At 43.8% G+C, this 27,234-nt stretch overlaps 1 protein-coding gene across 1 annotated transcript in view; it reads left to right on the top strand.

The window, feature by feature from the left end:
* Positions 1–26,639, top strand: part of HABP4 (hyaluronan binding protein 4) — a 35,448-nt gene extending 8,809 nt beyond the window's left edge. Inside the window, exons 3-8 of the mRNA XM_047755076.1 lie at positions 2,917–3,078; positions 3,560–3,628; positions 8,613–8,696; positions 18,331–18,502; positions 23,912–24,097; positions 25,228–26,639. Of these exons, the coding sequence (XP_047611032.1) occupies positions 2,917–3,078; positions 3,560–3,628; positions 8,613–8,696; positions 18,331–18,502; positions 23,912–24,097; positions 25,228–25,284 (730 nt within the window). The 3' untranslated portion in view covers positions 25,285–26,639. The remainder of the gene's footprint in view (positions 1–2,916; positions 3,079–3,559; positions 3,629–8,612; positions 8,697–18,330; positions 18,503–23,911; positions 24,098–25,227) is intronic.
* The last annotated feature ends 595 nt before the right edge of the window (positions 26,640–27,234 follow it).

Here is a 27,234-nt window from a genome sequence, read left to right as displayed (position 1 = left end):
ATTTTTTGGAGAATTATAATGTAATTATCCCAGTAGTGGACTTTTGCTCAACTTCTAGTTTTTTACCTTTATAAATAATACCCATTGAGCAGCTTTTTATATACGTAGGGACTTTCCTGGATGGAGTTCTTGAAGTTAGGGTCATAAAATGGTTCTCAGTTGTATGTCCGGTTTCCAAATCTGGGACCCAGTTTTTTCTTCAGTGCAAGGTTGGGTAGGTACCTGTAGTGTGAAAACAAAATTTGGGACAAGGGGGTGCTATAATACATAGTGACAGGGAGTTCCCATTGTAGCTCCGTGGGTTAAGTCCCCGACGAGTATCCATGAGGATTTGGGTTCGATCCCTGGCCTCACTCATTGGGTTAAGGATCTGGCATTGCCATGAGCTGTGGTGTAGGTTGCAGCTGTGGCTCTAATCCCAAGTTTCTATGGCTGTGGCATAGGCCAGAAGCTGCAGCTCTGATTTGACCCCAGCCTGGGGACTTCCATACGCTGCCCTTAAAAGCAAAAACAAACAAAAAAATCACTATCCTAGTAACCTATCAATTTACTCTTATCACTAATAATTTTTAAGAGCATTTCTCATAGGACTTTGTGTAGCCTTGAATGTGATAAAGTCAGACCTTTGCTTACTTGGTAGTAAAAAACAGTTGTCACCTTGCATTTCTGTGATAGCTATACATGTTCATTGGACAGAGTTATAGAATCTTGCTCATTGTAACACACTAATTCATTCTTCTCAATTTATGGATGAGGAAACCTACAGAATTTTAGTGACTGGATTTTTATTCCAGGAAAAGTAGAACACTTTTTTTTTTTTTTGTCTTTTCACCTTTTCTAGGACCACTCCCGCAGCATATGGAGGCTCCCAGGCTAGGGGTCGAATCAGAGCTGTAGCCGCCAGCCTACACCAGAGCCACGGCAACGCGGGATCCGAGCCACGTCTTCAAACTAGACCGCAGCTCATGGCAACGCCGGATTCTTAACCCACTGAGAAAGGCCAGAGATCAAACCCACAGCCTCATGGTTCCTAGTCAGATTCGTTAACCACTGCGCCACCAAGGGAACTCCATAAGTAGAACACATGTTTTTACACAGAAGCAGGAGATCCTATTGTGACGTAGCAGAAATGAACCCACCTAGTATCCAGGAGGATGCGGGTTCCATTCCTGGCCTCAATCAGTGAGTTAAAGATCTGCTGTTGCTGTGAGCTGCGGTATAGCTTGCAAATATGGCTCAGATACAGCGTTACCATGGCTGTGGTATAGACTGGCAGCTGTAGCTCTGATTCGACACCTAACCTGGTGGGAATATGGGAATTTCTGTATGCTGTGGGTGTGGCCCTAAAAAAGACAACAAAACAAAAAACACGTAGAAGCAGTGGCACAAATGATGCTGAGACTAACTGCATGGCTCAGGCGCAGAGATCAGCCATGGCACTCGTTGCACATATTCTGGAAGTGTAACTACTGTTTTAATGCAGCAGGAGTTTTTCTTTAGGCTCCACATGATGGAACTTAAGTGAACTCTTAGAACATAGACTATTAGGAAATTAATTTGCATCCGTCTGGATACAGTTCAGCTCTTGGCTCTTTCAGCAGTTTACTGCTGCTCACTTAAAGCCAGTTCTAGTTCTGAACGAATCACTTACTGAGATGTTTGGGTTTTTTTCCTTCCTTATGAGGAAACAGTTTTTTTAAATTGCGGTAGATACACATAACATAAAATTGACCATTCTAACCACTTTTTATGTGTACAGTGCCATGGCATTAGGTACATTAATGGTTGTGCAGCCATCCCCGACATCCATCACCAGAACTTTTCATCTGTCCCAAACTTTTCATCTGTCCCATTAACTCCCCACTTATTCCTCCCTCCATGAATTTCATTCCCTTTACCTATGAAACGGCTACTCACGTCTACTTATTAAGACTGTTGTAAGAGAGGGGTTTACAGGCATGCAAATCGAGGTGGTATACTTGGCCCAATGCAATATTATTTTCCTTGCTTTTGCTTGTGATTGTATCACAGTAAAGCTTCCTAAATGGAGTATCAGATTCCTTGATGCTCACCAACCTATAAAAAAAGAGGATATATTTATAAGAAGGGGATTAGAAAGAAGCAAATGAGAATATGTTTAATTGGGGGTTGGGGAAGAGGGTCAACCTATGGAATTAAAAAAAAAAAAAAAAGATTTAAGGGATTAAAATACACCAGAACACACAGGCCTGTTTTTAGGGTCAGTTTCAATTACTGTTAGGTTTTTAATGAATTTGTGACTTTATCACCATCTGAACTAAATTTCATGTAAATTTAGGCCTGGTTTTGAGTCTTGGCATTATTTTCCATATGTTTTTGTGCTTCATTTCCTCACATTTCCTCTTAGAAATCTACAGTGTCAAATGGTACATAAAGGTCAAATGACATAGAGACAAAAGTTGCTATTAGATTAACAACAAAAGAGTCATCTTCAACTATCTTCCTCATCTGTGGGCAGTAGCTGTAATTAAATGACTGTCCATGAAGGGTTCAGAACGGTGCCAGAGATAGTGTGTGTTCAGTAAAATTTATTATTATTCAAGCTGCACCGTTCTTTTCAATATACTATAACCATAATGCCCTTCTAGATTTTTTTTTTTTTTTTGTCTTTTTAGGGCCACACCTGCGGCACATGGAAGGTCCCAGGTTAGGAGTCAAATCGGAACTATAGCCACTGGCCTACACCACAGCTCAGGGCAGCACCAGATCCTTAACCTACTGAGTGAGGCCAGGGATTGAACCTGCGTCCTCATGGATCCTAGTCAGATTTGTTTCCGCTGAGCCATGACCGGAACTCCCCTTCTAGAATTTTTTTTCTCCAAAAAGCCTCAGCTCTTTAACCCCTTCACCACTTTTTATTGTATCCATTCTTCCTAGACCAGTTGACAGATTTGATCGAGACAGACCACTGAGAGGACGTGGAGGCCCAAGAGGGGGCATGCGAAGCAGAGGCAGAGGTGGTCTTGGGAACAGAGCTTTTGACGGTTTTGACCAGAGAGGGAAACGAGAATTTGAGAGATACGGTGGCAGTGATAAAATGTAAGTTTTTTTGTAAATGCAATTTTCCTTTTAACATCCTGCTAATACATGGTATGAATCTGTTTGTTATGTGATAATATTTAATTGACTTTATATTAGTATGCTTTTATTCCTGAGGGAGCTCATCCTGGGACAGCTTTTATGATCAACTTTTCTTTCTTTTTTGTCTTTTTAGGGCCATACCCATGTGCACATGGAGGTTCCCAGGCTAGAGGTCTAATCAGAGCTGTAGCAGCCGGCCTACGCCACAGCCACAGCCACGCCAGATCCGAGCTGCGGCTGGGGCCTACACCACAGCTCACGGCAGCGCCGGATCCTTAACCCACTGCACGAGGCCAGGGATCGAACCTGTATCCTCATGGATGCTAGTCAGATTCGTTTCTGCTGCACCACGACAGGAACTCCAATAATCAAGTTTTCTGACTTGGGTATTGACTGGAAGCCAGCTTCCTGTTTAAGGGAATATTCTTTCTTTCTCTAGAGCAATCAGAACTGAAGACAACACGGGTGGATATGGAGTTCGCACCTGGGGATCAGGTAAAGATACCAGGTATGGTGCAAATGTGTGCACTCTGTGAACCTACAATTAAGTGGAAATAATCTGGATCTCTCTTTGCCTGTCTCTAAAATCATGTCCTGTTTGTTTTGCCCACAGTGTCTTTATACTTATGTGCTTTAAGTAGAGATTGATTTTAGGCTTTCGTTTCCTGAGCTGACTTTTATTTTAAAGGATTTTTATTTTTTCCATTATAGCTGATTTACGCTGTTCTGTCAATTTTCTACCGTACGGTAGACCCAGTCACTGTACATATACCCAGTCACACCTACATATGTACATTCTTTTTCTCACATTATCCTCCATCATGCTCCGTCATAAGTGCCTAGATAGAGTTCCCAGGGCTATATAGCAGAGATGATGTTTTAAAACAGGTTTGCCATATTGCAGTTGGATTTGAATCTGCTTTCAGATTCTTTTATTTTATCTCATTGTAGCTGTGCAAATTTGTGTATTTGCTAATGCCCCAAAGGCAAGGCACTGTACATTTGCATATGCCTCAGAATGCATTTTATTTTTTTCTTTATTTTTGTTTGTTCTTGCTTTTTAGGGCCTCACCTGTGGCATATAGAGGTTCCCAGGCTAGGGGTCTAATTGAAGTTACAGCTGCCAGCCTGTACCACAGCCACAGCAATGCCAGAGCCGAGCCGTATCTGAAACCTACACAGCTCATGGCAACACCAGATCCTTAACCCATTGAGCGAGGCTGGGGATCGAACCTGCAACCTCATGGTTCCTAGTCGGATTTGTTTCTGCTGTGCCACGGAGAGAACTCCTCAGAGTGCTTTTTAAATTCCTGGGTATTCTATAGTTTATTTTTCTGTGCCCTTTCAAAGTTTTTATGTACATTGCATCTTGATTTTATAAGATCACTTGCAGATCAGAGCTCAAGGATAAATTTCCTCTGAGGTTCAAATGTGATATATCCCGAGGCTTTATGGTCACTTCTATCTGTGCCAGTTTTACCACTTAGAGAAGGTACCTGGCTCTGTGGTTTCTGTCATGTCAGGGCTACAGAGACGACGCCTTCTTGGTGTGGGCACAGAGATAGGCAGGAGGACAAGGAGTGAGTTGCTTCAGGATATGTTGCAGGGAGGGCTTTCCACAAGTTTGAAGGCTTGAGGGGACTCAGACTTCCACTTTTCTTCTTTTGAAGAATGTAAGCTTTTCACATAAAGTTATTTTTCTTAAATTGTTATCCTTGGGAGTTCCTGTCGCTGCTCTGTGGTAATGAACCCAGCTAGTATCCATAAGGATGCGGGTTCCATCCATAAGGATGCGGGTTCCATCCCTGGCCTCGCTCAGTGGGTTAAGGATCTGACCTTGCTATGAGCTGTGGTGTAGTTTGCAGACGAGGCTTAGATCCCATGTTGCTGTGGCTACAGTGTAGGCCGGCAGCTACAGCTCCAATTCTACCCCTAGCCTGGGAACTTCCATATGCTGCAGGTGTGGCCCCAAAAAGACAAAAAAAAAAAAAGTTAAATTGTTGTCCTTAAAAACAAATATACAGAATATACCAAATGTAAAAGTAGATTAACTGCCATTGCGTATCTTTGTTGTCCTTGAAAGGAAACTTGTTAAATGTTTCTCAAAGTGGGGTGCTATAGAGCCTCAATTGCAAATCTGTTTATTTTGTTTTCCTGTGATAATATGTTTTTAAAAAGTAATTCAGGCACCTTCAGAATCATCTAATTTATTATCTTGTCCACTACTACTACTCCATTTCCGTTTGCATTTGAACTTAAAATTGTTTTGGCTCCAAGTTATCTCTTACCCCTAAGGGGTAAGTATTGGCCTTGGAACATGAAGAAGTGACCGAGTGTGCACTTGGTGGATGGTGGGTCCCAGTGTTAAACTGACACATGCCCCATGGCACTCATTTTGGATTGGTTTGTGAGTTATGAAGTCGCAGCTCTTCGGTGGTAATAATCTGTAATTACTAGATTTTTTTTGTAGGATAAGACTTTTTTGTTTTGGTCTTTTTTAGGGCTGTACCCGAGGCATATGGAAGTTCCCAGGCTAGGGGTGGAATTGGAGCTGTAGCTGCCCACCACAGCCACAGCTACAGCAGTGCAGGATCTGAGCTGCTTCTGTGACCTATACCACAGCTCACGGCAATGCCGGATCCTTAATCCACTGAGCAAGGCCGGGGATCGAATTGCATCCTCATGGATGCTAGTCAGGTTCATTAACCACTGAGCCACTAGGGGAACTTCTAGTATTGTATTCTTGTTTGAAGACATTGGCAGTATAACCAGATCTGTGGGCAAAACACTTTCAAATGGGGTGACTGAGCCATTTCCATTGTTTTCTTCAGGAGTTTGACCGAGAGTACCTAAAAATAGAATTTTCTCCATTTACCGTAATTTAAAAAGTGTTATATCAGATATTATTTTCACTTACCAACTGAAATAGACACCCAGGCAGTTTTCTGTAATGCTGCTTTCTAACTTATATTGTGAAGAATAAGACAGTTTTCTGTAGTAATCAAGCCGCATTTGATTAAAATCTGTTCAGTTTCATAGATTTGGTTAAGTGGATATTCTGATTAAATTTGAACTAGTTAACAAAGCCTTAATATGTTTAACATTGTTTTGGGACCATACTAGAGCCAATAGACATTTTCTACGTTTATATAACCGAAGTCAAAATAGAGACATCAGCCTTGGAGCTTTATCTTCTTATAAAGTGATTTACTTTCTTTATCATCTTATTGGTGATTTACTTTCAACAAAACAACAACATTTGCCAAAGTAAATGCTTGCTAATCTTGAAACTTAATTCTTTTCTAGTTTGGATCATATGGTTCTATGAGAGCTATAAGCACACAATTAGTTTATTCATAAAATAATTTAGGTCAATATAGGGAGGAAGTCTGTAATTTTTTTTTTTTCCTTAATTGACTGACTGGTTTAAGAAATGCTGGTTTTTACATAGTCTCTTTGTTTTGTATTCTGCTTCTCTTTTTTTTTTTAGGGCCACACTTGTGGCATATGAAGGTTCCCAGCCTGGGGGTCTAATCGGAGCTACAGCTGCTGGCCACAGACAAAGCAATGCCAGATCCAAGCTGCATCTGCAACCTACACCACACCTCATGGCAACGCTGGATCCTTAACCCACTGAGCAAGACCAGGGGTCGAACCCACAACCTCGTGGTTCCTAGTCGGATTCGTTTCCACTGTGCCACCACAGGAACTCCTGTATTCTGTTTCTTTTTTCCTCCCCTATATCTCCTTCATGATTTTTAATTGTTGAAAGCTATGAACTGTCAGCGAATCCAAGTTTTTTTATCCCCTTGGTTTATTACATGGCCAAAGGCATAAAGAAGAAGGTGGGGTAATCCAGCACTGGCACTGCTGCTAGACTCTTGGATACACAAAACTCCCATGACCCCACCAAGGTTCAGACTGATGGGCAAAGGCCGCTTTTGTGAAGGGGCCTCCACCAGGCAGAGCAGCACTAATGTCCTTCCAAACATGGAGAGCATTTCATTTGGACCTTTTTTAAAAGGAAAAATTATTCAAATTTTGTGTTGAAAAACTGAGTTGTTTTTAAAGTTGACTAGAATGGCTTTGAGTTGAGAATTGAAAAAAAAATGTAAGAAGTCTATTCTTTTTATTATAGTTCATTTTATGTGTACTTAAAAAAAAAAAAAACCTAATGTATGAAGATTTTTCCTGAATTGGGAATGAAAAAGTGCTGGCTTCTGTATAGAGAGTGGAAAATATTTCTAATGGATATATTTATATTGACTGATTTTAGCATTTTCCTGAAAATGAAATTTCTTTTTGCTGATACTCTTTTTTAAAGTAATGTTCAGATAGGATTAATATCAACATAAAAAAATTAAAATTACGTTTGTTAAAATTCAAATTGTTTTCCATTGTGCTGTAATTCCTAATCTGTAGATTGAGTATTTATATGTGATGGTACGTAAATTGATGTTTCAAAGCTGTATTTTTCTGGTATCGTTACCATCAGCTTGTTTGTAATCTTAACACATTCCTTTTTGTGCAGTGTTTCTACTTTCCTGCCATTTTTTAAGTTTGATATGGCATTTTCTTTTTTTCTTTTTTTTTTTTTTTTTTTGCTTTTTAGGGTCGCACCTGCACCATATGGAAGTTCCCAGGCTAGGGGTCGAATTAGAGCTGTAGCCGCCTGCCTACACCACAGCAGATCCGAGCTGCATCTGTGACCTACACCACAGCTCACGGCAACCCCAAATCCTTAACCCACTGAGTGAGTCCAGGGATCGAACCTGCAACCTCATGGTTACTAGTCAGATTTGTTTCCAATGAGCCACTGCAGCAACTCCTGATATGGCATTTTCTTATCTATTACAAGTCATTTAACATTTGTGGATTGAGAACTTTTATGGCCCCTGTTAACATTTGGAATTTCGTAGGATAATAAGTTTTGAGTAATTGTTCTGGTCCTTTACAATTTGTTTTTAATTTTAGGCCATTCATGGAAACTTTTTTTTTTTTCTTTTTGCTATTTCTTGGGCCGCTCCCGAGGCATATGGAGGTTCCCAGGCTAGGGGTCCAATCGGAGCTGTGGCCACCAGCCTACGCCAGAGCCACAGCAACGCAGGATCCGAGCCGCGTCTGCAACCTCCACCACAGCTCACAGCAACGCCGGATCATTAACCCACTGAGCAAGAGTAGGGCCGAACCCGCAACCTCATGGTTCCTACTCGGATTCGTTAACCACTGCGCCACGACGGGAACTCCTCATGGAAACTTTTCTTTCTGAAATACTTCTCACGTTTTTAGAAATAATTTATATGGATTAGCAATTAAGAGCAATTCTCTCCTTTTTCTTTATTCTGATATGGGTTATCTGTATGTACACATTAATTCCTTGAGGGATATTTACTTAAAGAGGGCATTGAAGTATTTTCTTCTATATTGAGTATGTAAAAGCATTAATATCAACAAACGTGTATGTGATCAGCCTTATTCTCACTGCCTTGTAGTGATGTGGACCCGACTGCTCCGATGGAGGAGGCCACAGCCGTGGACGAGTCCCTGTGCCCCCTGGAGGAGGAAGCTCCAGCCAAGTGAGTGTGTCATTCATTTTCTCCATTGGGTCGTTGGTCATTTTCTTAAAGATTTCTAAGAGCTCTTCATAGAGCAGGAAGCTCAGCCTTTTGTCAGATCACAGAAGGTTGACCTTCTTAATGTGCTCATGAGTAGTCAAACGGATTAATAATTCAGATAATCTAGCGAATGATTATGAATGGTAATTAATGGGTTCAATTCAGGGATCCTGCCCTGTGCCCGCAGCCTCTTTTCCATCAGCAGCCTGGACTGTGACGAGTCTCTTTCTCATCAGGACCCCCATCCTTTAGTCTTTATTCTTTCCCAGTCCCTCTTCCCTCTTTTCTCCATGGACCTTAGTTCCCTGGTCCATCTCTAGCCCCCTTGCCTAATCTTTAAACTCCTTTGCCCTTGGATCTTTTGACTTTGCCAGCAGAACCCACCTCCTGGGTGACCAGTAGCCATCTGCCTTCTCTCTGCCTGCACCCACAGGCTGAGCACTGAGAGTCACGCAGTGGGGTTGATGGGAACCCCTGCAAACTCCTGATCACCACATTCTGAAATGAGCCCCCGACACCTCCAAGCAATGCCTGTTTCACGGGTTTGCTCTTTCCCCCACTCGCTAAGATAACTGGGTCATGTCTCCTCAAAGCCCTGACACCATCCCCCACCTTTCCCTTCCCCATCCTCTCCAGACCCACACCTCCTCTTTCATTTTCTCGGTACAGCTTTGCCTCCAGGGTCACAGAGACATCAGGAGCCATCAGGTGGGGCCTTCACCACTCCCAAAGATGCAAACCTCCTGCACCTGCATCCTGACCCCCTTCCCCTGTGGTAAAACAGAGGCGCCGTCTCTCTGCCTCTTCAGCCTCTGGATCCCGTTTCCTACTGACTTGACAGAAATCTCACCATTAGTTAGCTCCTTCTGCTTTAGGTACTCTTACCTCCTTCCTCCCACCTCTGGTCAAGCAACACTTTATCCACACTCAGTCTCTCCTGTTTTCAGCCTCTCGTTGCCCCTGTATCTCATTCAGCTGCCTTTTGCAGGGTTGTGGTCACGCCTTCATCTCGTCCCCTCTCACTTCATCCTCACTTTACTCCGGGGCTGGCTCTGTCCTCATTGCCCCGCATATCTTCAGACCTGACAGATGTTTCACTCTGCATCTTTCTTGGCCTCTCAGAACAGTTGACTTTTCCAGCATATCCTAGAGACACTGCAAGTTGGTTCCAGGCCATAACAATAAAAGGAATATCACAACAAAAAAAGTCACAGGATTTTTTTTTTTTTTTGGCTTCCCAGTGGCTATAAAAGTTATGCCTACACTGTACTGTAGTCTGTTAAGTGTGCCGTATGTCTGAAAAACTAGGTTCCAACTGCAGCGCGGTGGGATCAACAGCATCTTGGGAATGCTGGGACACAGGTTCAGTCCCTGGCCTGGCACAGTGACTTGAGGATCTGGCATTGCCGCAGCTACGACTTAGGTCACAACTGTGGCTGGGATCTGATCTCTGGCCCAGGAACTCCATATACCTCAGTGTGGCCAAAAAAGAAAAAAAAAATGAAAAAACAACAATATACGTACTTTAATTTAAAAATTCTTGGAGTTCCTGTCATGGCACAGTGGAAAGGAATCCGACTGGGAACTGTGAATTTGTGGGTTTGATCCCTGGCCTTGCTCAGTGGGTTAAGGATCCGGCATTGTCACTGCAGTGGCTCAGATTGCTACTGTGGCATGGGTTTGATCCGTGGCCCAGGAACTTCCACGTGCCATGGGCGTGGCCAAGAAATAAATAAATGTCGAGTTAGAGTTCCCCTTGTGGCTCAGCGGGTTAAGAATCCAGTTAGTATCCATGAGGACTCGGGTTCGATCCCTGGACTTGCTCGTGTGTTAAGGATCCAGCATTGCTGTGAGCTGTGGTGTAGGTTGCAGATGCAGCTCGGATCCCATTGCTGTGGCTGTGGTGTAGGCTGGCAGCTGTAGCTCCGATTGGACCCCTAGCCTGGAAACTTCCATACGCTGCAGATGCAGCCCTAAAAAGAAAAAAAATGTCAACTTCTCTTTGTTTCTAGTGTCTCATGCCCTTACACCTTGAATTGTTATTTATCCCTAGACTCTAAATATTCACCTCTGCCTCCAACCTTCAACATGGGCTTCAAGCCTGTGTGTCCCTCTGCCACCTGGACACCTCCCTAGAGACATCCCAAATGCTCCTCGTGCTCAGCCTCAGCGTGGCCAGGACTAAGGACCACAAGTCCCAGGTCCTCATCAGGGGACCAGCATTGCTATCCATCCAGTTGCACAAACCAGAAACCTCAGAGTCATTCTTAAGATTTCCTCCTTTTTGACCCTCTGTCCCCCAAGTCCATTCTGTCACCCTGCCCTGAGGATGCTCATCTTTTTATATCTACTATCTCCACTCACCACTGCAGACTCAGCTACTGCTAGTGTTGTCTCACTGGAGCATCTAACCAGGCTCCCTGCATTCTCACCTCCTACCAACCTGTCTGCACACCAAAGCGACTTTCACACTGGTTTCTGATTGTCATGCCCCCATCCCTCAGTAAGACCCACTGTGGCTGCCCATCTTTTTTCTGTCCCTTGCCCTGACCTGCATGACCTCAAGTTCAGCCACTCCTGTGCCTTCTTGGGGTTCATCACGTGGCTTTGATGTCATGTTCCCAGCTCCTGTGCAATGCCTAGCAAAAAGCTTTTTTTTTTTTTAGGGCCGAATCCACAGCATATGGAAGTTCCCTGGCCAGGGGTCAAATCGGCACTGTAACAGTGTCCTCATGGATACTAGTCAGGTTCATTACTGCTGAGCCATGACAGGAACTCCCTAGCAAAGAGCTTTTGCAAGTACTGTTTTCTGGTTTTTTCTGTCCATCTCTTCCACACCCCCCTTCACCTGTTTATTTAACTCTTTCTCACCTTCAGCTGCAGAGAGGAGGGTGTTCTATGGTTAAGAGCACAGACTCTGAGCCAGTGTTCTGGGTTCAAGTCCCAGGTCTGCCATTTAGTGGTTTGGGCAAGTTATTTAATCTTTCTATGCCTCAGTTCTCTTCATCTGTGAAATGGGTCTAATAACAGTACCTACATCAGAAGACTGTTATAAGGATAGGTTGAGTGTACGTGTGTGTTACGAAGACTGGGGCCTGGTATGTAGTTAGTGCTATACACATGTCTGCTATTATTATTTTTATTTTTATTTTTTTGTCTTTTCTACAGCCACACCCACAGCACATGGAGGTTCCCAGGCTAGGGGTCCAATCGGAGCTGGAGCCTCCAGCCTGCACCACAGCCACAGCAATGCAGGATCCAATCTGCATCTGTGACCTACACCACAGCTCATGGCAATGCCGGATCCTTAACCCACTGAGCAAGGCCAGGGATTGAACCCTCAACCTCATGGTTCCTAGTCGGATTCGTTAACCACTAAGCCACAACAGGAACTCCAAATATCTATTATTATTGTTACTTATTACAAGAGTGAAAATGCTACTATGATTGATGGTTGTGAATGCAAAACAACTAAGAAACTTATTTATTAATTTATTATGCAAAACAACTAAGAAATTTATTTTGAAGAAATAGATTAACAGTTAATATTTACACAGTGAGTTAACTAAGGAAATAGATCAACAGCGTATATGAATGTTGAGAAAGTGAGTTAACTAGACACCTTCAGGAAAAATCAGTTTCTTTTTGACCCAATAAACCATTTTGATAAATTTAGGTAATATAAAGCAGAATAATAGTAAATGATAGCATAATTGTCATCTTTCGAATTGATTGAGATACCTCAGCATTCGTATCTATTAGACAAAATACTTGTTTCAACTAATCAGTTATTCTAAAAGATAAAATAATACTGAGTGTTTTGGTGGCAGTCTCCTTCTCTGCACTATCCTGGTGGAGCTAGTTGGCAGGTCTCCCTCTGCTGAGCGGAATGGGCAGTGAGCCACAGCTAGGACTGCAGAAACTGCAGTGCCCAGCACCTGCAGCCTGGGTGCCAGCCATGCTGAGAAATTCCTGTTCCCACACTGCCTTGTCAAATTTCAAAATTACTACTAACATTTCCAATAACACAGTTACATTTTTTAATAATTGCAAAATTAGGCTTGTATATACATCCTAAGACAGAGATGCTCTGTGATCTCGGTTGTGCCTGGGTATCGATCTAACACCCAAGCTTTCGGCATACAGCCATAGCATCCATCAAGGGCACCTCCTGAATGTGCACGTGTCAGTTTAGAACTTCTTGGCAGATGAATTTAATGTACTCTCACGTAGTGTTCAAACCTGCACCCCCAAAGTACGTACATTTTCTTCAAACTGGACACCTTTTGTTGACAATGCTATGTGCCATGCCCCTCCTTCCACATTTCATTACAGAAGTTTGATGTGTTCCTTGTCACGTGGTGTTCTAATGTTTGGGGATACCTGTGACAGCTTCCTGTGTTTTGCTTTGAGGATAAATCCAACATTTATTGAGTAGTTGTTGTGTGCCAGGAACTGCTCTAAAACCTTCTGTGGCTTAAGCCAGTTTAACCCTTTGCTGCCCATGAAGGAGAATTACTAATAATTGTTCATTATTCTCATGCTGAGACATATAGGTTAAATAACTTGCAGTAAGCGGCAGAGGCAGGAATTGAACCAGGTACTGTAGCACAACCATTCATGTTCTTTACTGAATGGTAGGAATGGTTAAAAGTGCCATTTAGGAGTTCCCATCATGGCACAGTGGTTAATGAATCCGACTAGGAACCACGAGGTTGCAGGTTCAATCCCAGGCCTCCTTCAGTGGGTTAAGGATCCGGCGTTCTCCTGAGCTGTGGTGTAGGTTGCAGACATGGCTTGGATCCCAAATTGCTGTGGCTGTGGTGTAGGCTGGCAGCTACAGTTCCGACTGGACCCCTAGCCTGGGAACCTCCATATGCTGTGGGCACGGCCCTAGAAAAGATAAAAAGACGAAAAAAAAAAAAAGATGACAAAAGTCTCAAGGGAAAATTGGAATGAAGAAAACTCCATATGAAAATGGATCAAAATTAAAAAGATTAAAAATGCCATTTATTTACTTATTATTTTTTTACTTTTTATTTGTTTTATTATAGTTTATTTACGATGTTCTGTGAATTTCTGCTGTACAGCAAAGTGACCCAGTCATACACGTATATATGTGTGTGCATAGGTATATATATGTATTCTTTTCTCACATTATCCCCCGTCATGTTCCAGCGCAAGTGACTAGGTATGGTTCCCTGTGCTGTACAGAAAAGTGCCAACCTGATACTAAGAACTGAAGATGGGATAAGAGGTACGGCCTTGAAAAGACAAAAAAAAAAAGACCAAAAAATAAAATAAATAAATAAGTAAATAATCCTATGAGAAGAGAAAAATGAGGAAGCATTATTACAAAATATCTGCAGTGAATTATTTTTTTATTGGCATTTGTTTCTGAGTGTATTTCCTTACACAATGAGGATTATTATGTATTGAATTTTCTTAAAGTAGGACCATACCTCTTCAGAAATTTTATAGCAGATATATGAGGCGCTAAAAGTTTGTCATGCAATTCATTTCCTTTGGAAGGAAGTGGGAGGTGTTATTTACATGTTAGGTTAGATCTTAAATCCACTTGCCCCTGTTGAGTATTCAAGTGAGTGAAGGTCTATGTCTAGAACCCACTTTGCTTTGATTCACTTGATTAGGTAAAAAGGTACTGCCTGAATGGAAGTTTGGACATTGCAATTGATATTTGTATGTTTCCTCTGTCCATTTCTTGACCATGTTCCATCTAAGCATATTTTCCTGCCCTCTTATTCCCAAAGTAGCGCAGAGGTTGAATGTGGGCTTTGGAGATAGAAGGATTGGATGTGAAATTTGGCTTTTTCATTTATATGTTAGCTGTATGACCTCTCTCCTCGATTCTTACCTGTAAAATGGAGTTATTAATTTTAACTTACCTGTGGGATTGTCATGGGTGGATTGATGTAAAGCACTTTGATTAGCATCTGGCACCTTGTAAACATACAGTAAATGTTAGCATTATTATCCCATTTGTTTGTAAATATATTGCACAAATCTTTAACCATCAGATTTGTGTACAGCATTGTTCATATTACAAGTCATAGATTTGACACCTTATATCTATAAGCAGCTTTGATGGAAAATTATCTCCTATGATTTTTCATCATAAATCAAGACCTGTGAAGGGCTTTGAATTACTCACAGGGTGTGTGTGTTAGATTTAGAGGGATAGCAGTTACAATGCTTTTCTGTTAGATATACACTTGCCTTAGTCCTTCCTAGAACTGAGGAGTGCGTTATATTCCTGTTGAATATCATATCTAAACATAAAGAACAAGAACAAAAAAGCACAAGGCGTGTAAGGAATGCAGCCCTCTAGTGATACACAGACAAGTCTGTGCAATTCAGAGTAGAGCACCTGCTACAAGTGATTCCTCCACAAAAGTGATCAGCCTGACACAGTACAGACACCGTCTGTGCATTCTCCTTCCTCACCTACCACGTCAAGCCCTCTGCCTCTCACTATTCATTTTCAGGAAATAAGAAAAAACTACGCCAGAACTGGCTTGCACCAAGGTGTTAACAGCCAATTGTTAAATTTTCAAAACACAGTCATTGAAAATGAAATATGTCAACCTAGAATTTATAATGTTAAAACAAAGGTAATAACTCCTTGCAACTCACGGAACCCTAATTATTGCAGCCATTTTACCTTTCCCTATGTACTTAAAGTTACTTACCCCACTTGTATGTGTACAGTGGAAATACTACATATTGGTGTACTACTGCACATCTCTTCCCAATTCTCTGTTCAGTGATGTCACACTGATGTCACATTGGTAGCTTCAGATCCTCCAAGGTGGAATATATTTACACCACAGAAACTAGCAAGTGCGAGAGATCCAGGTTTTTTCCTCCCGGAGACCCAGATGTTAAATATTTACCAGCACACCACTGCCTGCAGGGATGCAATCAATAAAATTCTGACTCTGGGAAACTCTTTGGACAAATGACCCAGCTTTTTCTTATTTCCTGAAAGTGAATAGTGAGAGGCAGAGGGGTGATCAAATTCAGGTTCAACTTTTTGGCACGATTATTTCATAGGTTGTGGAAGGCCTCCGATCATCATTACCTTTATCCATTAATTCCTTAGGACTGCTAAGTAGTGGTAGTCTAATTCTGTCATTCTTCATTTAGTAGATGAGATGATCTATAAAGAAACACTTACCTATGGAGTTCTTGTGGCGCAGTGGTAATAAACCTGAGTAGCATCCATGAAGATGCTGGTTTTATCCCTGGCCTTGCTCAGTGGGTTAAGGATCCGGCGTTGCCATGAGCTTGTGGAGTAGGCTGGCAGCTGCAGCTCTGATTTGACCCCTAGCCTGGGAACTTCTATATGCCTCAGGTGTGGCCCTAAAAGCACACACACACACACACACACAAAAAAAACTTTTTAAAACAATTTGATTATACGGAGGTATAAATTCATTTAGAAAATGAAGAATAAGTAAAAGGTACATTTTACTTTTAATTTACTCATTTTCAGAATAAGGAGCTGGTTTCCTCGGGTCCTTCAAAGGTGCCAATGACTTTTTTTTTTTTTTTTGCTTTTTAGGGCCACACCTGAGGCATATGAAGATTCCCAGGCTTGGGTTCCAATCAGAGCTACGGTCTACGCCACAGCCACAGCAACGCAGCATCCTTAACCCACTGAGCAAGGCCAGGGATCGAACCTGTAACCTCATAGTACCTAGTCAGATTCATTTCCACTGAGCCATGACAGGAGCTCCTGATGACTTTTTTTAAAGCATTGTTATAAACTTGGAGATTTAAGCATATTTGATGTGTTTTAATCCACTGAGTTTTTATGCTTATGGGTGCTTATACTGACCCATTTTTTGGATTCTTGATCCTTTTGACACATGTTCAGTGTTCTTTGTTTACTTGCCTTCTGGTAAGACACGTTTTAGACTCATCATCTAAACTTCAATCTTCATACCTTATACTGAGCCATTTTTCCATGGAGTTAGAGTCCTATAATAGAATATGGGGTTTTGGTTTGTTTGTTTGTTTTGTCTTCTTAGGGCCACACCCACGGCATATGGAAATTCCCAGGCTAAGAGTCAAATTGGAGTTGCAGCTGCCGGCCTAGGCCACAGCCACAGCAACACCAGATCTGAGCCGCATCTGTGACCTACACCACAGTTCACAGCAATGCCGGATCCTTAACCCACTGAGCGAGGTCAGGAATCAAACCCACATCCTCATGGATACTGATTGGGTTCATTTCCCCTGAGCCACAAAGGGAACTCCTAGAATATGGGATTTAGAGACCACAGTCTGGTCACTAGGAGGACTCACTGCTATTAGGTTCTTGACTGTTTCTAGGACATTTAAATGGACATAGCTGAGAAATAAACACACATATTTTTTTTCTTCATACACATATTTTTAAGATAAAATATTTATGAGCTCACTCAGTATTTCCACTTGAAATTTAGGAATACAAAATTTTCAGCTAAACTTTCTTATCTTACTTTTTTTTTTCCTCTTTTTTTCTATGCTGAAAATCCTAGTTGTCAGTAACATCACACTATTACTTATTTGCTACACACACAATAGTCACAAATAACAGCACCAGCACTACCACCAATGGTATGATTCTTTAAAAGTTATACATAGAGAGATGAATAATCAAATTTGTATTTTAAAAGGTACTTCACTTTCTTCTGATGCTTTTATCACCAATCTGATACACAGGCTAATTTGATTGATTTTGCTTCCAAGTTTTAGAGATTGAATTTTAATTTAAATCCGTCTTATAATTATGTAAAATATTTACATGTTTCCAAAGTGTGACCTGTTAAAGCATGATATTTTCCAACTAGTTTTTATTCCTATTCGAGCCCTATTTTATATTACATTTAAAAAAAATAAAATAAAACCTGTATGTAGGGAGTTCCCGTTGAGGCTCAGTGGGTTACAAACCCAACTAGCATCCATGAGGATGCGGCTTTGATCCCTGGCCTCACTCAGTGGATTGAGAATCTGGCACTGCTGTGAGCTGTGGTATAGGTCACAGACACAGTTCAGATCCTGCATTGCTGTGGCTGTGGCATAGGCCTCAGATGTAGCTCCGATTCAACCCCTAGTCTGGGAACTTCCATATGCCACACATGTGGGCTCCCCCCCAAAAAAACCACCTATATAATATATATGCTTGTATGTCTTCTTTTTTCTTAGGTAAATGGTAACATACATTCCACTTGACCCTGCTTTTTCATCGGTATATCCAGGAGATGCTTCCTAGCAATATATATATATATATATATATATATATATATATATATATATATATATATATATCTGTGACCTACACCACAGCTCACAACACCACCGGATCCCCGACCCAACGCATGAGGCCAGGGATCAAACCCGCATCCTCAAGGGACACTAGTGGGATTTGTTTCCACTGCCCCACAACTGGAACTCCCTCCTACCTTATTTAGATTTGAGATGCAGTACCGTGAAAGTATGTTAAATTAATGGTTATGATTTTCTCTTTGGGATAGTAGACATCTCGGTCTGATGAAAAATTGTGCTTTATGATTGTACTTCTTTATAGAGTTCCTGACTTGGAGGTAGAAGAAGAAAACCAAGTTCAAGAGATGACCCTAGATGAGTGGAAAAATCTTCAAGAACAGACCAGACCAAAGCCTGAATTTAACATCCGGAAACCTGAGTCCACTGTCCCTTCCAAAGCAGTGGTGATACACAAGGCCAGATATAGAGATGATGTAAGCATGATGTTTTATACCTAGAGGTAATCTTCACTGTTACCTTATTGGAAATGAAATGGGCTTTTCCACTTCTGGTTTTAAAATGGATCATTAGTAGCTGGCGTTCTTATTTCTACCGAAGAATAGTCAGATGATATGTGCTGAATTGTATTTTTATTGCTTATTAAGAAAAGAATTGGTGGAAGTCCCCTGGTGGCTCAGTGGGTTAAGGATCTGCCGTTGTCACTGCCGTGGCTCAGGTCGCTGCTGTGGCACAGATTTGACCCTTGGCCTGGGAACTTCCACATGCTGTGGGCATGGCCAAAGAGAAAAGAAACAGGAAAAAAATTGAAAAAGAATTGACCCATTGAGGAGTTCCCGTCGTGGCACAGTGGTTAACGAATCCGACTAGGAACCATGAGGTTGCGGGTTCGATCCCTGGCCCTGCTCAGCGGGTTAAGGATCTGGCGTTGCCATGAGCTGTGGTGTAGGTCACAGACGTGGCTCGGATCCCGTGTTGCTGTGGCTCTGGCGTAGGCTGGCAGCTACACCTCCGATTAGACCCCTAGCCTGGGAACCTCCATATGTCGTGGGAGTGGCCCAAGAAATGCAAAAAGACAAAAAAAAAAAAAAAGGAAAAAAGAAAAAAAGAATTGACCCATTGATACTTAATCCAAAGCAGTTATAGTGACAGTGCATTTTTCTGCTACCCGCTGCCCCTTCTAAGATCTGTGCTAAGACTGTGCACATACTGTATGTTTTGGCTGCATTTCAGTTTTGTCTCAGAAGAGGTACAAGATGTTTCTGGAACAGTGCCATTTCAGAGAATATCTATTCTGCATTGTTATGATTAGATTACCTTCAGTTGTTTTTTTTTGTTTTTGTTTTTTTTTATTTTGCTTTTTAGGGCCACACATGAAAGTTGCCAGGCTAGGGGTCAAATTGGAGCTGCAACTGCTGGCTTACACCACAGCCACAGCGACGTGGGATCTGAGCCACATCTACGACCTACACCATAGCTCACGGCAATGCCAGATCCTTAACCCGCTGAGTGAGGCCAGGGATTGAACCTGCATCCTCATGGATACTAGTTGGGCTTGCTACAGCTGAGCCACAACAGGAACTTCCCAAATTTTTTTTTTTTAAGTATAGTCAGTTTACAGTATTTTGTTAGTTTCAGGTGTACAGGAAAGTAATTCTAGTTTTTCACAGTTCTAATTTTTTCCCTTTTTTGGGGGCAGCACCCGTGGCACATGGAGGTTCCCAGGCTGGGGGTCCAATCAGAGGTGTAGCCACTGACCTACACCACTGAACACAGCAACACCACAGCAACGCCAGATCCAAGCCACATCTGTGACCTACACCATAGCTCACAGCAACACCAGATCCCCAACCCACTGAGCAAGACCAGGGATCAAACCTGTGTCCTCATGGATAACCTAGTCAGTTTTGTTTCCACCACGCCACGACAGGAATTCCTCACATTTCTAATTCTTAATAAGAGCACTTAATCAGAACTTGTTGATCATTTGAGACTGTTCAGATTTGGTGAAGCCTTACCTCTGTTATGGCAGCAGCTTTGCTCCCTAGACCTAACAGCTGAAACTCACCAGAGGAGCCCAGAGGCTCTGGGCACCCCCTCAGGCACTGCTGTCACGTCCAGCTATCTGGCTGGCTGTCAGGAGTGCTTGCTGGTTCCTCTCTCTTGTGAGGGTCCAATTTTACGTGGTTCGTGTTCAGCTCTTTATTGGCAGCTTCAGCTCTGAAAATATCTTTAGCATATATTGATAAGGATGGTCAGCAAGTTATTTAATCACATTCTAGTTAAGTTACTGAACTTAAGACTATACTGAGGGAATTCTTGGCATGGCTCAGTGGTAATGAACCTGACGTATCCATGAGGATGGGGGTTCGATCCCTGGCCTTGCTCAGTGGGTTAAGGATGTGGTCCTGCCGTGAGCTGTGGTGTAGGTCACAGACACCGCTCGGATCTTCCGTGGCTGTGGCTGTGGTGTAGGCCTGCAGCTGCAGCTCCGATTCGACCTCTGGCCCGGGAACTTCCATGTGTCATGGGCCCGACCCTAAAAAGAAAAAAAAAAAAAAGTGCACTGACGCATTCCAGTTTTAAAATTTTTGCATCATTCAGTCACAGCCATTTATCTCCATACCAGTCTCAAGGACGGTGAAGAGCAAAGTCTTCCATTCTGATGGCTATGATATTATTCACTGATTTTTCCATCCAGAACTCAGGGGTTTTCGTCTATGTAAATTTGTCTGTGTTCCCATTGACACTTTGCTTAGTTATATTCTTGGAATGAATACTTTGATTAGGGATCGCTGATGACACAGGATGTCCTCCCACCTCCTGTTCAGTCCGTCCAACCTCTGAGGGTCTAACTACTAAGTTTTTTGTTTTTTTGGGTTTTTTATTTTTTTTTAATTACTCAAATGAATTTATCACATCTGTATAACTACTAAGTTTTGAGCTGTTCCACTAGCAATGGCTTTTTGTACATGCACGAGGCCAGAGTCTTACTCTGTGGGAAAGCTCTGTGAGGTCGTTTTGCAAGTCCAGTGGCCAGTTGGGTTGATTCTTTTCCCACCTGCCTTCTTCTTTTTCACTCTGGGGCAATGTAAACAAAGCGCTGCCTGAAACAAAGGTGCTGTCAGGATGTGAAATGCGCAGCTGTTCTAGGTAAAAATAGAAGCTGCTCTTCCTTAATCCACACCAGATTCATCCTCCCCAGCTCCAGAGGATCCCTGGAATCTTTGAAGCCACTGGATTAGCTGAGTCATCGAGCTTGGACTCCGTGAGGCACACATCTTTGGTACTTTTTAATCCTAACGGCATTGAAGATTTGAGCCAGGAATTATTCCTAAAGCAGAAGCCAAATCTTGAGGTCACTAGTTCACTTTGTTCTAGAAACCCTAAGAGACAAAGGCACTAGAATAATACCCCTGTTTGTACGGAGCTGTGGTGTGTGCGAGGTTCAGACCTCGCAGCAGCCCATGAAGAGCTGGGCCCTTAAAGCACTTCAGCCAGACTGTTTGTTCACGCTGCTTTCACTGCAAGTTGTCCCTTCTCTCGGGAAAGGCCGCCACCTCCCTGCCGAAGTGCCCTGACAGCCAGTTGTTTTCTGAACCAGGCAGTGATTTATTATGTTGCCTTATTATTTTTTGTGTGTGTGTTTATCATGTTGCCAGAGCGCCAGCATCTCTGAATTGTATTTTCTACCTTTTTAGCTTTGAGTCCATCCACCTAAGGCCTTCTTTATTTTACCCTGAAACTTTTTTTTTTTTTTTTTTTTGCTTTTTAGGGCCCCACCCACGGCATATGAAGGTTCCCAGGCTAGGGGTCTAATCGCAGCTATAGCAGCCGGCCTACACCACAGCCACAGCAACACCAGATCCGAGCTGCATTTGCGACCTACACCACAGCTCACAGCAATGCCGGATCCTTAACCCACTGAGCAGGGCCAAGGATCGAACCTGCAACCTCATGGTTCCTAGTCGGATTCATTTCCACTGCACCATGACAGGAACTCCATTAACCTGAAACTTTGAAGGAGACACAGATGTTAATCATGAAGCGTGAAGGGAACACATGGCCAAAAGGGCTTGATGTACTCGGGGAGATTTGAGTCTGTTTGCTGCACCAGCTGTAGGGATGTTTAACCTCACAGCACTTTGGAGATTCTTCTCTACAATCATTGGTGCTTTTTTTTGTTTGTCTTTTTGCCTTTTCTTGGGCCACTCCCACGGCATATGGAGGTTCCCAGGCTAGGGGTTGAATTGGAGCTGTAGCCACCGGCCTACGCCAGAGCCACAGCAACGCGGGATCCAAGCCACGTCTGCAACCCACACCACAGCTCGAACCCGCAACCTCTTGGTTCGTAGTCGGATTCGTTAACTACTGCGCCACGACGGGAACTCCAATCATTGGCATGTTTTCTGTAGGTTTATGTTTTACTTAGAAGTGGGAGCTTTCCTTTGTTTTGCTCATTATTAGGAACTGAAGCCAAGTCAAATTTGGAGGAGTTTTATTTACTATAGTTTTCTTTTAACAAGAGACAGAACTTATTTGACCTCTTACAGTGAAATGCACTTTCTCAGAGAATTTTTTTTTTTTTTGTCTTTTCTATGGCTGCACCTGTGGCACATGGAGATTCTCAGGCTAGGGGTCCAGTCAGAGCTGTAACCTCCAGCCTACGCCAGAGCCATAGCAACATGGGATCCGAGCTGTGTCTGCAACCTACACCATAGCTCACGGCAACACCATATCCTTAACCCACTGAGCAAGGCCAGGGATCGAACCCACAACCTCATGGTTCCTAGTTGGATTTGTTAACCACTGAGCCACGATGAGAACTCCTCAGAGAACTTTATCTATAGCAGTTCTTTAAAAGCAGCTGGAGTTTTCTTCTTGGTAGCAGCCCTCAGATAATCATACTGTTGTTTACTGTAAATCATCCAGTTTTTAACATACGGTATTTGTACAGTCAGCACCCACGATGATAGGAGTTTCTCCATCAAGTTCTATTCTAGGAAGATGGTTTTCCTTATTTCTCAAAATGACATTTGTGAACAAATAAAACAAAAGGCGGAAACTAAAACTTTTTAAATCTCAGCAAAATACAGTTAGATTTAAAATATTTCTGACTGATGTTAGTCATGTCAAATCTTTTTTTTTTTTTTGCCTTTTAGGGCCGCACCTGCGGCATATGAAAGTTCCCAGGCTAGGGGTCTAATCAGAGCTAGAGATGCCAGCCCATGCCACAGCCACAGCCACATCAGATCCGATCCGCATCTGCAACCTACACCACAGCTCATGGCAACGCCGGATCCTTAACCCACTGAGTGAGGTCAAGGATCGAACCCATAACCTCATGGTTCCTAGTCGGAGTCCTTTCTGTGTGCCACAACGGGAACTCCTCAAGTCTTACTTCTCAATGTGCCAAACTGCTAGAAATTGGGTCTCGCTCGAAGTAAGTGCAAAGATGTTAACAAATCCGACTAGGAACCATGAGGTTGCAGGTTCAATCCCTGGCCTTGCTCAGTGGGTTAAGGATCCGGCATTGCCGTGAGCTGTGGTGAAGGTTGCAGACGCGGTTTGGATCCCGTGTTGCTGTGGCTCTGGCGTAGGCAGGCGACTACAGCTCCGATTTGACCCCTAGCCTGGGAACCTCCATATGCCACGGAAGTGGCCCTAGAAAAGGCAAAAAGACAAAAAAAAAAAAGATGTTTGAATTAAGACTGTGAGCATGAGAACATGTAGCTACAAAATGTGCACACACACCCCCACACACCGCTGTCCTGCACCCCCCCACACTGGAAGCAGAGCTGTAGCCGCCCCCCCCCCCCCCGTGTCCCCCCCTCTCCAAGCCAGGCACATGTCCACAGAGACGGTGCTTGTGTTGTGTGTTCTAGATGGTAAAGGATGACTATGAGGATGATGCCCACGTTTTCCGGAAAGCGGCCAACGACATCACATCCCAGCTGGAGATTAACTTTGGTAACCTCCCTCGTCCTGGGCGTGGAGCCAGAGGTGGCACCCGGGGAGGCCGGGGAAGGATCAGAAGGGCAGAAAACTACGTCCCCAGAGCAGAAGTGGTGGTAAGTGTTTGCGTTCTAAACCCTGGCTGAGGGAGTTCCCGTCATGGCGCAGCGGTTATTGAATCTGACTAGGAACCATGAGGTTGTGGGTTCGATCCCTGGCCTCACTCAGTGGGTTAAGGATTCCGCATCGCCGTGAGCTGTGGTGTAGGTCGCAGATGCGGCTCGGATCCCACGTTGATGTGACTCTGGTGTAAGCCAGTGGCTACAGCTCCGATTTGACCCCTAGCCTGGGAACCTCCATATGCCTCGGGAGCAGCCCTAGAACAGGCAAGAAAAAAAAAAAGACAAAAAAATAAAATAAAATAAACCCTGGCTGGTTTCTGAAGTGAGAGGATGAAGATGCCCTGGGCCCACACAGTCCCACTTTAGAGGATTATCAAGTTCAGCCTGATCTAAGTAGAGGAAGTCCTTCCTTCTCTACCTGGAGTGGGCCTGATGTTGGAGTGTTTGAAATGGCCATGTCAGCCTCCTGGACATCAGGTGGATAAAGGCCATTGTGTGGCCCACGGTCTACCACAAGTGCACATGCAGAACTGAAGAAAAATTCACACATCTGCATTGGAAATAGATCCCCAGACTTGGGATTGAATCAGATCCACTGAGGGTTGCATACCGTGGTCCAAAGATCTCCCCTGTGCCCTTAGGATGGTTTCAGGGCAGGCAGAATCCTTCCTCCAGCTTCAAGGGCAAATTCTCCCCTTACCCCAGTCTTCAGCCACACTGCTCTACTTCTTGAACAGACTAGCATGTTTCTTACCCCCACAGGGCCTTTTTGCACCTGCTGGCCCTTCTCTCACCCCTTTGCCTGCTTACCTCGAACAGACCCTCCAGCCTCCCTTCCTCAGATGAGGCCTCTGGATCAGATCAGAGCAGAGCGGGTCACAGGAGGGAGGCGCCCTTCCGTGGCCCCACTGTGGGGTCTGTGCCGCTCATGGCTGCAGCTCAGAGGCGGGGCCTACCCCCCTTCACGTGCCCCTGTCGCTCTTCTCTTCCCACCAGGCCCCCTCTCCCATGTTGCGGCTGCCACCTCCAACCCCCATCAGCTCCTCCGCCGTGAAGGTGGCCAGGGCTGTGCCCAAGGGGGAATGGGCACAATGACAGCTGTTTTCCCCACGTCTCTTTTTCAGACACAAGATGTCGCTCCAAACCCAGATGACCCTGAAGACTTTCCTGCTCTGGCATGAGCGCCCGATTTCCTTGGCCACGTCCAACAGCACCGGCCAACCTACCAAGAAGACTTCTCTTGCTCTGGGGAAGAGAGTCAGACTCTAAGAACAATAGATGTTGCTTTTTCCCGTGTAGTTTGAATTCCTTGCACTTCTTTGACCTGGGCTTTGGGGGTCGGGGCGGGCATAGGGATTTCTCCAGATGCTAGAGAGCAGCGGTTCCGGTCAGGGGTGAGTCTGGCACTTTCCCAAGAAGATGAGAATGGGGATTATTTTTGTACGTCAGGACCTCCAGGTGAAGTTCAGAAATAATGTTTAAAATATGTATATAGAGATTGTATTGGAGCCTCCACCAAAGCATGGAGCATAAAGCGAAGTTGTGAAATAGAATCTTTCGAGACCACTGAGTGAGTGGTGCAGCTCTCAGAAGGCCGAGTCCTTCAGTATTAGCGAATATACCTATAACTCGGACCATCCATTTAAAGCAGCCACAGCCTAGTCTTCAGAGCCCAAGAACTTACAATACAGTTGTATTTACTGTGCACTTATCCATGTTACATGCTCCTGGAATTTTCCGGTTTTCACTTCACCCGTCATTTGAAAGAGCCACTGTGCCGTCGCTGGTGACCACTGTGGCAGAGCATCCGGGAAAGCACTGATTTTGTTTTCAAGGTGATTTAAAACTACCTCGTGGTTTCTGTGTGTATGTGCACACATACTCTCACACACACGCTGAGAGTATCGATGTGCATATTTCGTGCTCGGGTGGTTCCTGAGGATGCGTGTGAAGTCTGTGATTTTTTAAATCATGCTCTTTAGCCCACCGAGCAAATGAAAAAGCGTCCCGGCAAGAGTGTTGCCATTTAACACCTTATCCTCTTCTCCCCGGAAACTAATGTTGGATTGGACACCTGTATACAAAGGCCCCCTCTGTCCGTGTCCTGGGCAAGACTTGTAAATAAGTAGTATTTATTGAACACCTACCTGCCGTTTTTCTCACTCAGTCCTTGCACCACATGTCTTGCCTTTGGAAAACGTTTGGGTTAATGATGCTCCGAGTGCCCCCCGAACTAGCGGGGCCGAAGCCTGGAAGCCCCGGTTCCGTCAACCCAGCTGCATGCGGGGTGGTTCTGGGGTAGCAGCTAGGGCACAGACCACTGGAAGCGGGGTGACGCTCTTCCCACTTTACTGAAGAAACTGGGTGACGTTTGCCGGTTGTCACACAGTTAAAACACTTGTGTTGGCCTTTGAACCTTGGTCCCGGAATCTGTGGGGGTTTTTTTGGCTTTTTGGGTTTTTTTGCCTTGCTCTACCATCTAAGATGGCTTTGAACTTGAACCCGAGTGTAAATAAAGGTTGGTATTCCCTCCTGACTTTGTGTATAAAAAGCTGGATCCTTTTGGTCAAGAGAGAAGGATGTGGGGAACGGCCTCAGTGGAAAGAGTCATTTCATATTTTGTTGAATCATCAGAGCTGAACCCTTAGCCATGTGAGGCCAGTTAAGGACTTTCCCTGTGGTTGACAGCCTGCTTTGGGGTTCTTGTTATTAATATCTGAGTACTACTATAATCATTTATTCCCTCTCCCTGGAAAAGACACAGTGAATGTGAGTACTTTAATTGAAGTCTGGTGAGAGGGAATGCCACGTTCAGCTGTGACAATCAGCTGGTGCAGCCTGAGGCTGCCAGGACTCAGCAGGCCTTGATCTGTCACATTAAGTCCTTTTGCCTCACCCTGGCTTTGGAGATTGGCACAACAGAGATCCCTTCCAAGAAAATTCCCATTAGTTTTGTGAACTTGAGAAGCCCACAGTGCTGGATTTAATGTTATGCTTGCAAACGCTGCATCCTTTGCAAAGTCACTGAGGACTCCTGGACCATGGAGTGGTCTCGGGTCTCTTTGAGGGGACAGAGGGACCGTTTCTGAGCCTGTAGAGATCCCCATTTGTTCACCAGGGCTACCTCTGGC

The sequence above is a fragment of the Phacochoerus africanus genome, chromosome 12 (genome assembly GCF_016906955.1).
Source record: "Phacochoerus africanus isolate WHEZ1 chromosome 12, ROS_Pafr_v1, whole genome shotgun sequence".
NCBI lineage: Eukaryota > Metazoa > Chordata > Mammalia > Artiodactyla > Suidae > Phacochoerus > Phacochoerus africanus.
The sequence above is the reverse complement of the archived record's forward strand: the minus strand, read 5'-3'. Positions and strand labels throughout refer to the sequence as shown.